General features: G+C 36.5%; 1 protein-coding gene across 1 annotated transcript; it reads left to right on the forward strand.

Moving 5' to 3' along the window:
* The first annotated feature begins 984 nt into the window (after positions 1 to 984).
* tacr3l (tachykinin receptor 3-like) lies at positions 985 to 11900 on the forward strand. Its single transcript, XM_082163741.1, has 5 exons — positions 985 to 1514; positions 3967 to 4155; positions 4592 to 4742; positions 8476 to 8672; positions 11123 to 11900. The coding sequence occupies exons 1-5, from the start codon at positions 1147 to 1149 to the stop codon at positions 11403 to 11405; spliced, it is 1188 nt and encodes a 395-aa protein (XP_082019867.1). The 5' UTR covers positions 985 to 1146; the 3' UTR covers positions 11406 to 11900.
* The last annotated feature ends 291 nt before the right edge of the window (positions 11901 to 12191 follow it).

A 12191-nucleotide genomic window follows, 5' to 3' on the forward strand; every position in this document is an offset into this window, starting at 1 on the left:
TCAAAGTGTTAAATACCGGAATTGTCCTTTAAGATGAACATCAAAAGACTACAAATCAGTCATTATCCATACTATTTAATCATTATCTTTACAAATTAAACATGGGCTTAATAACTTTTTAATAATGTCTTCAATGAATGCTTGGCTAGTATTAGACAATATGTAAGATATTATTTGGCATATGTAACTGTATTGTAACGAGGACATGCTCCTCCAGCTGAGTCTGGTTCCATCAAGGATTTTTCTCCATCAAAGGGATAGTTCACCCAAAACTAAAAAATTTGGTCATTAATTACTCACCCTCATGTTGTTCCAAACCCGTAAGATTTCAGTTCATCTTCAGAACACAAATGAAGATCTTTTTGATAAAATCTTAGAGATTTCTGTCCCTCCAATGACAGCAACGCAACAACCACTTTGACGCTTCAAAAAGTTAATAAAGGGATTGTAGCTGAAACTTGTCTTTATGGTAACCATATTTCCACCAAAAAAACTGTATTTACTAGCAATTTTACTCAAATAAAAAAAATGTAACTGGGTACTTGTTTGATTTTTTGTACTTACATGTACTTACATGTTCCCTTTCTAATGGCAGCTGGTTTTACATGGTTTTACATGGTTATGGTCCTTATATAGAGCTGGTAGACCACCTAGGACCAGGATCCAGCAGGACCATAGATAATTTTTTTTGTTTTAATGATATCTACATACCTTATATGAAGAAATCAGCTTTAAAAATTTGTTTTACTTAAATTGCAGTAAACACATATAAATGTATATCTTATGTAAATTCGCTGCTGAGGTGAAATGCAATGCCTCATTTTGTTCAGAAGTCACATTTAAAATATTTTTGATACATTTAGGAGAGCTGTTGCATCCCAAACCTCACAGGCTGAGGCTGTAAAGCATTTATCAGTTCAAAATCTTTTAAAACCATCCCACTTGTGCATGTTCATTTGAGCAGTAACATGTGGCAGGAGCAGCAGCATCTCCAGACGTCTGTCATATGCGCGTCACCGCTATTTTGGACACTTTGGATGGAGAGCACGAGGACGCGCCAGATCTATTCTTGATTCCATAGAGGATTAAATATAAATCTCAGACAAAAGTCTAACTGTTTAAGAAGGATATCGCATTAAGTTGATCATGGCTGGTCTTCAGAGTGGCTCAAACGTAACGCGTAATTTCACGAATCAGTTCGTGCAGCCGGCGTGGCGCGTCGCGGTCTGGTCGGTCGCGTACAGCTCCGTGCTCGCGGTCGCCGTGTTCGGGAACATCATCGTTATATGGATCATTTTGGCACATAAACGGATGCGCGCCGTTACCAACTATTTCTTGCTCAACCTGGCGTTCTCCGACGCCTCGATGGCCGCCTTCAACACGCTCATCAACTTCATTTACGCCACGCACGGAGAGTGGTACTTTGGAGAGGTGTACTGCAAGTTCCACAACTTCTTTCCCGTGACCGCCGTGTTTGCCAGCATTTACTCCATGACAGCGATTGCAGTCGACAGGTAATGCTGTTTATGATCAATTATAACATACTGATCAGGGTTCATCATTCACACAAACATTAAGCTGAGGTAATTGATTCAGGTTTCCCATGAAAATTGTGATTTCCAGAAGACACTGAAATTAATAGAATCTTTAAAAAGTAATAGAAATCGTCTACAGTTCCAAGAGTGGGGGTTTGCCGTAGAAGAACCATTTTTGGTTCCCTGAAGAATATTTCAGGGAACAGTTCTTAAAAGATTTTTTTTTTTTTTTCTTAGTGTGAAGAACATTTCAATATTCTAAAGAACATGTTTTTCCACTGTAAAGAACCTTTTGTGGAATGAAAATACAGATGTTAAAGGTTCTTCATGCACATTTTCCAGACTGCTCTTTCGATGTTTATTCAGGTCTCTTGTAGCATTTTGTTGAAAATATGAACAAAAAATAATCTGAGAACTATTGAATACTAGCCTACTCTATTCAGGTCCGGTCAATCTATAAAAAAAAATAAAATAAAAAAAAAATTAATTTACAACATAGAATTACAATAAAAGTGTTCAAATGATTGTGGGAGAGAGATTGAGATGATGTTGAGTGTAACAAAAATTGGAAACATTTAAGGCTTGAAAGTGCTCTTAAAAGTCTTAAAGTGAGCTTTTTATTAGATACAATTATTTAGCAAATCTCAGCATTATTTATAATAGAAATAATCAATATATCGTTTATGATACCATGTTTTTAAATGTTTGATATTTTGTATGAATATAAAAAAGGTATAAACCAGCCTCTGTAAAATGGCAATCAAATCAGTTACATGTCAGTTGCTATTGTGGCAAGTAGATTACAATGATTGGATATTTAATTGTATTTATACTTATTTATATTTATATTTATTACTGGCCCATGCATTTCCCCTGACATCACCCTGCTTTTTGTTAGTATTTTTTAAAAGGAATTCATATCAAGTAATCATTAAAGACTAGAAAAGTCATGGGGAGAAGGTATGTCAGAACAGCACAAAGAGAGGAACAGGCTTTTAAGGACCACCAGCGCAGGCTTCCTTCTTCCTCTTCCACCTGTTCATTTACAGAATAATGCAGAGTTGATACAATAATGTAACCTTGTGCAATCAACATTCATAGCATCCAGTTAGTCATGAATGCATCTAATGAGATGAGATGAGATCTTTGATACTGATCTGCATTATACAGAGCATTGGGGGGCTTTTCCTTCATTAAAAGCTTACAAGCTCAGTCTGTGGCTGTGTGAGCCAGAGAACATCGGTTCATCCTAACTCTATGTAATCTTTCATCATGCGCGAGTGTTCATGTCCATATGCCTGCTCGCCTTTTCATTCCTATTATCAAAAGGTTATCCTTTAGATAGGGTAGAATTAAAATAGTTTTTAATAATGCATTTCATTTTTCAATATGAATTACCCATAAATGTCATCAACATACAAGACTATATTAATTATTGGGAATGCCACCTACCGACATTTGTGTTTAATTTATGTATGTTCCATTATATTTTTGAAATATTCGCTCATAGTGGAAGTGCTTTTTTATTAGAGATAATGCTCTAATTTACTCCAGAGTTCATTATGATGAAGTCAAACAGCATGAAGCAGGCTTAATTATGCGTTATATTTTAAGTTTAAGTATTTTAAGTTTAAAGTCAGGATGAAATGGAAGTTGCACTAGACTTTTCTTCCCTTTTTGTGACCTATATCCGAGTGAAACGGATTCTTGAAGAAAAAATGTAGGGTGGGACCTGATTTTGTCCATTGGGAATTGATTGGATGGTTGTGGTTTGCTATTGGTGGATCTCATGTGAGTGACAGGTTGCCCCGCCCTCACGCCATAAACGCATCATCAGAGAAGAGAAGACGCTGCAAGAGGGAGGGGAGGTTACTATTACAAGTTTTCTCAAATCTTATGTTTAGAAATGCAAATGATGGATTATCTAAGTAAACATGCACTCATTTGCGTAAATTTCCAGGACATAAATCTTGGTTAAAGCCAGTTTCAAAATTCTTGTCACTTTATGTTGACATATTACATATTGCATATCTCTTTTCATCACTAAGGTTAGACGCCATATTGAATTTAACACCGATGAAAATGAGGCTGTGAGGGATAGACGTACAGTCTTTACAATGGCACGCACTGTACAGCCAGTTACAGCCAGAAAAAAATCACCATGTTTTTAGGAATAAAATGCTATATAAATCAGGCAAATGATATATGAACAAACCCCTCTGTAAAAACCTTCGGAATATAGATAGTAATACATCTGGTGTAAGTGCTGCTGAAGTGGAGATTTCTGACTGAAGAAAAAACTCATTTTGAGAAAAATGTATTGTAATTGAAATGACGCAACAACAAAAAAGTGCTTTATTAGTCTGAAAAGCGAAATAGCACAAAATCTCCAAATAGACCAATGCATAAAAAAACGTTTTTCTTTGTGCAGGTACATGGCCATAATTCACCCTCTGAAGCCTCGTCTGTCTGCTACCGCTACTAAAGTGGTGATTCTCTGTATTTGGGCCCTGGCGGTGATTTTGGCTTTCCCGCTGTGTTTCTACTCCACCACGAGAACTATGCCCCGCAGAACCGTCTGCTTCGTTGCCTGGCCGAGACCCTCTGAGGATTCGTTCATGTAAGAGATTCATTTGTTCCAAACAAAAGTTCCAAATCAGTCACTAATAAGGTCGATTTCACTCCGGATTCTCAGGATGATATTTTAGCAATGCCTGATTGGCTTTTTTTCTGCTTGATTGTAATTTCTGTACAGCCTGCACTTCTCAGGCTCTGCTTTCACTCCTCAAATATTGGTAATGCTCTTTCTGGCTTTACATTTCCTGCTATCCTTACACTAAGTACCATCTGGCAGTGAGGTGAGAAACACTGAAAACCAAACACATTACCAGTGGCCAAATGGTGTGTGAGAAGCGTAAACAGTCATTCCGACTCACAATCTAAATTTATTATCTAAATATCCAACCCTGGGCATTTGTACTTGGTTTTATCATTTGGCGAGCTCCATAAAAGCCACTTGTTTTTCACAACGGCTTCCTCTCCTCTCACTTGTGCAGGTATCATATCATAGTAACGGTGCTGGTGTACATGCTGCCCCTAGTGGTGATGGGTATCACCTACACTATAGTCGGGGTGACACTTTGGGGAGGAGAGATTCCTGGAGATTCATCGGACAATTATGTTGGACAACTGCGTGCTAAGAGAAAGGTAAGAAGGTCTGAGTTTGGAACTGCATGCATTGTGGTAGAAGATCAAAACTGTATAGTTCCTCATTTCCCCATTCCCTCTTGTCTTTCCAAACCTTTATTGCTTTATTTCTTCTGCAGAACATAAAAAATAAACATATTTTGAAGAATGTCATTACAGTGTTCGTAGATTTAATATCTGCTAACACTTTATTTTGATGCTTACCCAACAGACATTCTGCTGACTATAAGTAACTTTGCAACTACGTCAATTTATTCTGCTAACCCAAACCATGTCTACTACAGTCTACTAATACTTTAATGAGAGTTAGTTGACATGTAGTTGCAAAGTTACTTAGGCCTATAGTTAGTAGAATGTCTAAAGTGTAACCAAACTGAGTCTTAAAATTAAGAATTAACCATCACCCCCATGGTGAAAATTAAGCTTTTAATATTGTGTATATGTCTATGTGGTGTTTTTAATATGCTTTAAGACAAACCATGTGCAAATTCACAAGTCATTGCTGAGTATTTTCTCCTTAAAACTGCAGTGAACCAAAGACTGTCTCAAAAACACGGTTTGAAATCGCTGGTGTTTCTGACGTCACAAACTACCTTGTAACCAATCAGATCAACGTGTGATCGTCAACGAGTGGATCTCTGAGCTGGTGTGAGTGGGTGGAGGCGGGGCTCATTTGCATATTCATAGAACCGCGTATACTAAATGAGGCAAGGGTGTCGAGTTTCATTCAAGATATTTTAAGGCATGACTAATTTTTTAAGGAAAAAACTTTAAAATATGTAATTTTGGTAATTGTGTAATTTTGACTACAGGGGGACATTAAGACTTTTAAAATCTTTCAAAGTGAAAGTATTCGTGAGATTGGAGAGAGAAAGTTACGCCACAATGCATGTTAGAACCGAATGATTTCTCTCTTATACGATCTCTCTGTCCTCGGTAGGATTGTCAGAATGAGGTGACTAAAGGACAGTGTTTAAGAAATGAACCCATGCATTTGTAAATCATAGAAATTAATCTATGTATTTATTGTTACCTGTACTGAGCATATCTCACTGTATTGTTATATCCATTTGAGATTTTTCGACAGATTAAGGTCATGTCTGGTTTATCTCTCTGGTCAGCTCTGAGCTTTTTGTGAGCCGGCGCGTTCAGACACACGCTTGCACACGTGGAACAATCACAGGTCTCCCTCTCAGGGATGATCCTAGGACAAGTCATCTCTTATTGTGCACAAATGGTTCATATTAATGACTATGATCATTCTATGTAATCCAGTACTTTTGTTTTTTTATGCAGAGATTACGGAAACATTTCAAATATAACCATAGGATTATGCTGGATTAAAGCACTTGTTTACTCACCTTTACTCACAATCGCTTCCCAAACCCCATTCATTCCTGTGAAGACCGCTCTGATTGGCTGCAATGTAATGGAAAGGAAAAAAAGTTTAAAATTTGCACAGATTATGAGCAATTTCTATATTTCTTCCATAAAAGGAAATGGACAGTTTTTATTTAGTAATGCCCTAGCAATACTCTAGAAACCACCCAAAACACATTAGATACTATCAATGTACAACCACTCAAAACACCCTGGAAATCTCTTGTGAACGCGTGTACGGCTATTGCCGGAAGCCAGTGCTTGTAGTTTATAAAGTTTTAAATATGGATATTTTTCACACAAAAACCCATCGTTTTGCTTCAGAAGGCATTTATTAACTCATAATAAAGAGTAACCATTTTTTTTTCATATTTGTTTTTGATTAACCAAGCAAAACCGCAGAAAGTGGTTACAAATGGTTAACATTTTTAAAAGTGGTAAAAAAAGATTCAAGTGACCTGAAGATGTAGATGAAGACAGAATTTTCTATATAAAGAAAATAATCAACAGAAGATGCGACTCACATGTGACAAATTTGCACTTATGATAAATGCATCCGTTTTTACGAAAGTTACATCTAATCCAGGGTACTCTGTATTTTTTTAGCTTTCCCTTTTGCAGAATGTCATGAATGCTGAGAAAATCAACATGATTCACAATGAGTAGAAAACTAGCTTTAGCCTCCTGACAGGTCATGTTCACCTGTCCTCCTGAAAGATATTGTGCTTTCACGCTGATTGAAGACCATTTATTCTCTTCCATTGAAACCTTAAAAAACTTGTGTCTATCTGGCATAAGAAAGACAAGTTCTCTGACACTTCTGCCGTCGTGTCCTCTGGTCGGTTTACGTCACACCTAACCTTTCTCTGCTTTGTGTAACTGTCAGTCAGAAATGATTCGCAAGGCTCCACTGCGTCCCATTACTCATTAAGTGGGGTCTCTTCAGGGTACAAGACTCTTGTCGCTTTTTTACAGACAAGGTGCAAATGAGCGTGTTCATTGATTGATGACGGACAGCTTTTCTTTGTCTTTTCCAACAGGTTTGTGTCAAATTATGCGCAAATTAATGAGACGATGTGAGTGGCTTTTCAAAGTTTGTCGTGAGCAGAGGAACTTGGAGAATGAAGGATGTTTGTATGTTGTTTTCAAAAGCGATGAATAAATGGCTGGAAGATTTCACCATTAATGATGGAGGTGCCAGTTTCGGTGGTTTGGTTTTAAAAACAAAGGGGAAAGATATGAATTGCAGGCAAGGGCAAGCGTTTGATGCAGTCCAAACCTTCAGCCGAGAGCCTGAGATCGTTGTTCTCCGTTATGTTGTTTAGTCTCAGCCTCAGACTGACCATCTAATGCGTATTACACATAAATCCTCAAGCACTATCTAAAAATTCCTAATTTGATTGGCTAGTACTGCGATACCTCTGATTATAGTCCCACTGAAAACAAAGTTTGGTGAACAGGTTGATGAATGAACTCAATGAATTTGTAAAAGCCATCAAATCTTTGAAAGATATTAGCAAATAAATTAGATATGGTTTATTCTGATACTACCATTCAAAAGTTTGGAAAATGTATACTTTTAATCTAATTTAACAAAAGTCAAAGTAAAGACATTGATAATGTTACAACAGAATTCAGTTTCAAATAAATGCTGCTCTTTTGAACTTTCTATTCATCAAAGAATCCTGAAAGAAAGTATCACGGTTTCCACAAAAATATGAGGCAGCACAACTGTTTACATCATTGATGATAATAATCAGAAATGTTTTTGGAGCATCAAATCATCATATTAGCATGATTTCTGAATGATCATGTGACACTGAAGACTGGAGTAATGATGCTGAAAATACAGCTTTGATCACAGGAATAAGTGACATCTTAAAACATATTCAAATAGAAAACAGTTATTTAAAATTGTAATAATATTTCACAATATTGCTGTTTTTGTCCATCAAAATACCACTTTGGTGGCATTTACAATACATAATGTAAAATGTGCAATTATGTACTACTTTTCAGCACACTGCAATTTCCTCCTGCTCTTTCGTGATTAAAAACTACCACGGCTCTAAATGAAACTTTACTCGCACCCGCCTGATGACTTTCAGTGTGGTGCCAAATCACTATCAATCACATTTCCCCCAGTCATTCATTATCTGTTTCCAGGTTGGAGTTTTTGTTCACTGAACGATGGCAGCAGATGCTTTGAGTCGTAGACTGAGATCTTACGAGCTGAGCCGTGACTTTCCCTGATGCTGTTTGTGTTTTGTTCCAGCAAGAAGCCAAAAACCCCATGATTTGCATGCACATGCTTCGTGTTGTGACTTTAGATGATCATTTGCTCTCTCCTCAGGTGGTGAAGATGATGATCGTGGTGGTGGTGACCTTTGCCCTCTGCTGGTTGCCCTATCACATCTATTTCATTGTGACGGGCCTAAACAAGCGTCTGAACAAGTGGAAGTCCATCCAGCAGGTCTATCTGTCTGTGTTGTGGTTGGCCATGAGCTCCACCATGTACAACCCGATTATTTACTGCTGTCTGAATGGCAGGTAATGAAACATATACAGAACACACAGTCAGGGTGCAAAATTTACTTTTTGTCACATCTTCCAATGGAGGAAATTGAGAAAGAATTCTGGCCAAAGGCTTCTCACCTGCCAAATAAATATATGTTGCATTATTTTTATTTGAAAATTTAGATCAATATAATATAATTATATTTCAATATAAGAATGATTATAAATTATTATTATTATTTTTTAAATTAAGAACTGTGTATATATATATATATATACACTGCCGTTCAAAGGTCTGGGATCAGTAAGATTTGTAGTGTTTTTAAAAGAAGTCTCTTGTGCTCACCAAGGCTGCATTAAAAAAAACAAAAACAAAAACAGTAATATTGTTAAATATTATGACAATTTTAAATAACTGTTTTGTATTTGTGTATATTTTGATGATATGATACTCAAAAAACATTCATTATTATTATCAATGTTGAAAACAGTTGTGTATTTTTTTCTGGATTCTTTGATGAATAGAAAGTTCTATTTCATTTATTTGAAATATAATCTTTACTTTATATAATGTCTTTACTGTAACTTTTGATCAATTTGATGAATCCTTGCTGAATAAAAGTATTGATTTCTTTAATATTTCTCCCCAAAAAAAGTCTTACTGATCCCAACCTTTTGAACGGTTTCTATTTCAGATAAATGCTGTTCTTTTGAATTTCTTTCTATTCATCAATGAATCCTAAAAAAAAAAAAAATTACACAACTGTTTTCAACATTGATAATAATCAGAAATGTTTGAGATCTTACCGATCCCAAACTTTTGAACGGCAGTGTATATATGCAGAGGGGTTGGACAACGAAACTGAAACACTTAGTTTTAGACCACAATAATTTATTAGTATGGTGTAGGACCTCCTTTTGCGGGTATACAGCATCAGTACGTCCAGAGGGATTTGAGCCACTCCTCTTCCTCTTCCAGAACAGTGTCCAGCTCACTATGTGATGCTGGTGGAGGAAAACGTTTCCCGACTCGCTCCTCAAAAACACCTCAGTAATATTTAGATCTGGTGACTGTGCAGGACATGGGAGATGTTCAACTTCACCTTCATGTTCATCAAACCATTCTATCACAAGTCTTTATGTGTGTATTGGTGTATTATCATGCTGAAACACGGCACCCCCTTCAGGGTACAACGTTTGAACCATTTGGTGCACATGGTCCTCCAGATTTGTTCGGTAGACCTTGGCAGTGAAACGTCCATCAAGTAGGGAATGCCATGATATTACAGCCCAAACCATCTGATCCACCCTGTGCTTCACTCTGAGCACACAACTCTCCACAGATGTGGGGAAAGACAGTGAAGGTGGACTCGTCAGAGAACAATACATGTTTCACACAGCCCAAGATTAGCACTGTTGGCACCAATAAAACCAACATTTGGCATTGACACGCGTGAACAAAGTTCTGGTTACAGCAGCCTAACCATGAATATTGACTCTGGGCGAACAGTTTTGAGGAAACAGGAGAGTTGAGGTACGCATTTCATTTTGCAGTGGGTTTGGGCAGCGGTGGTTTTATGTTTTTTGGATGAAATCCAGGTTAAGAAAGCTTCCTCTTGCGTATGACAGTCACTCCCGTTGGATATGGTTCGTCATACTTGGTTGTATGCTGACATTACTCTGGATACCAGAGCTTTCGATACACCCCAAAGACTTGCTGTCCTAGTCACAGATGAGCCGGAGAAACGCTCACCAACAATTTGTCCTTTTTTGAACTCTGATATATCTCCCATTATATTTAATGTACAACTGTGCAATTGCTCTGCTAATTGAACCTTCACACTGGTTCTGGAAATTGAAATCTGTGAAGATTGGCCACAAGGCCGTGCAAAACTCCAACACTATATTGGCCAGTGTTTCAGTTCCATTGTCCAACCCCATATAAGTATTGTTCTTTTGAATATAAAGGTATTGCAGTTTAACTTAATTAACTTAATAGTTAATGCAAGTAACATGGTCTTATTTAATATATAAATATATATATATATATATATATATATATATATATATATATATATATATATATATATATATACATATATATAATGAAATAATAATAATTTAATATTTATTTGTAATATATTTTATATATTAATATTAAATATCTTAATATATTTAATGTTAACATATTATAACACATAATATTAATATATTATTATATTTAATAATATTGAATTAAAATATATTATATATATTTGTAATATATTATTTGAATATAAAAAGGTATAAAAAGAATATAAAAAAAGTTAAAAAGTTATATTTAAACTATATATAATTAAACTAATATATTTTATTTATATATACACAATTTATTTATTATATAAATATTTTTTCAGAGGCTGAAAATATTATGAAGCAAATCTTTTAATATTATTAATGGGAAATTATTTCAATGAGTAAATCATTTTTTTCCAAAACTCCAGGTTTAGGGCCGGCTTCAAAAGGGCCTTCAGATGGTGTCCCTTCATCCATGTGTCAAGCTACGATGAGCTAGAGCTCCGTCCCACCCGTCTCCATCCACGTAACCAGAGCAGCATGTGCACCCTGTCCCGGGTCGACACCAGCGTCCATGGAGACGACCCCCGCCACAGCAACCGAAAGAGCACCAAGTCCCAGTGTCAGGTCGAGGTCAGAGACCAAAACACAGCAGCTGCTAAACTCTGTCTTCACAGAGAGCCAGTGTTTGCAAGCGAGCAGCTCAGCTGAAGGTTCTCCATTACACTCATGCTTCTAATCATCTGCAGTGTGATGAAGCAATACTGCCTCCAAGTGGAGAATCTGGAACATCATCAGTGTAGTTTAGCGTACTACTCAGTGCATGCTGCCTAGTATATACTGCATACTGCCTTCTCATTTTTTAAATAGAACATAGTACATTATGCAATTATAAGCATTTATTACATGGCTTGGTTGAATTCTAATGTAGAATGTGGTCTGTTATTTCTTGATAACACCGCTGCGAAGTATAACACACCGTTGCCATGAAAAACAGAGCGTTGCTATGGACGCAGGATTCTAACCGTAGAGACGGAACGGACTATTTTCTTTAGCGGAAGCAATACAATCGTTTTTAAATCAATAAACTCCTTTTTAAATCAATAAACTCCTTTTTAAATCAATATTTTGTGTCAAATTATTGATTTATTTGTTAGGTAGCCATGTACTAAGCGGGATAATGTAGAGCGAGGCGGTTGTTATAGCGAATACAACCCCTCAGGCTGATTCAAGACCCCGACGCGAATGTCGGGGTTGTATTCGCTATAACAACCGCCTCGCTCTACATTATCCCTTACTTAAAACATGATAAACATAAAAAGCTTAAATTCAATCGGTTCATCATATAGCCTAACGCGATCGTGTCCTTTCAGAAAATTTGGACTAGACCTAAATGTTTTTTTTAAAGCTCTTTATTAACTTTTTGAAGCGCCAAAGTTGTAGTTGCGTAGCCTGTCAATGGAGAGACAGAAATCTCTCAGATTTCATTAAAAAGTT

This window comes from Leuciscus leuciscus, assembly GCF_965113295.1.
Source record: "Leuciscus leuciscus genome assembly, chromosome: 3".
Taxonomy (NCBI): domain Eukaryota; kingdom Metazoa; phylum Chordata; class Actinopteri; order Cypriniformes; family Leuciscidae; genus Leuciscus; species Leuciscus leuciscus.

Bases quoted from the DNA above. Each gene is read 5' to 3' on its own strand.
- tacr3l (XM_082163741.1), top strand. From the start codon at position 1,147: ATGGCTGGTCTTCAGAGTGGCTCAAACGTAACGCGTAATTTCACGAAT. The intron at 1,515-3,966 runs GTAATGCTGTTT...TTCTTTGTGCAG, and splicing joins ACAGCGATTGCAGTCGACAG to GTACATGGCCATAATTCACC. The intron at 8,673-11,122 runs GTAATGAAACAT...CCAAAACTCCAG, and splicing joins TACTGCTGTCTGAATGGCAG to GTTTAGGGCCGGCTTCAAAA.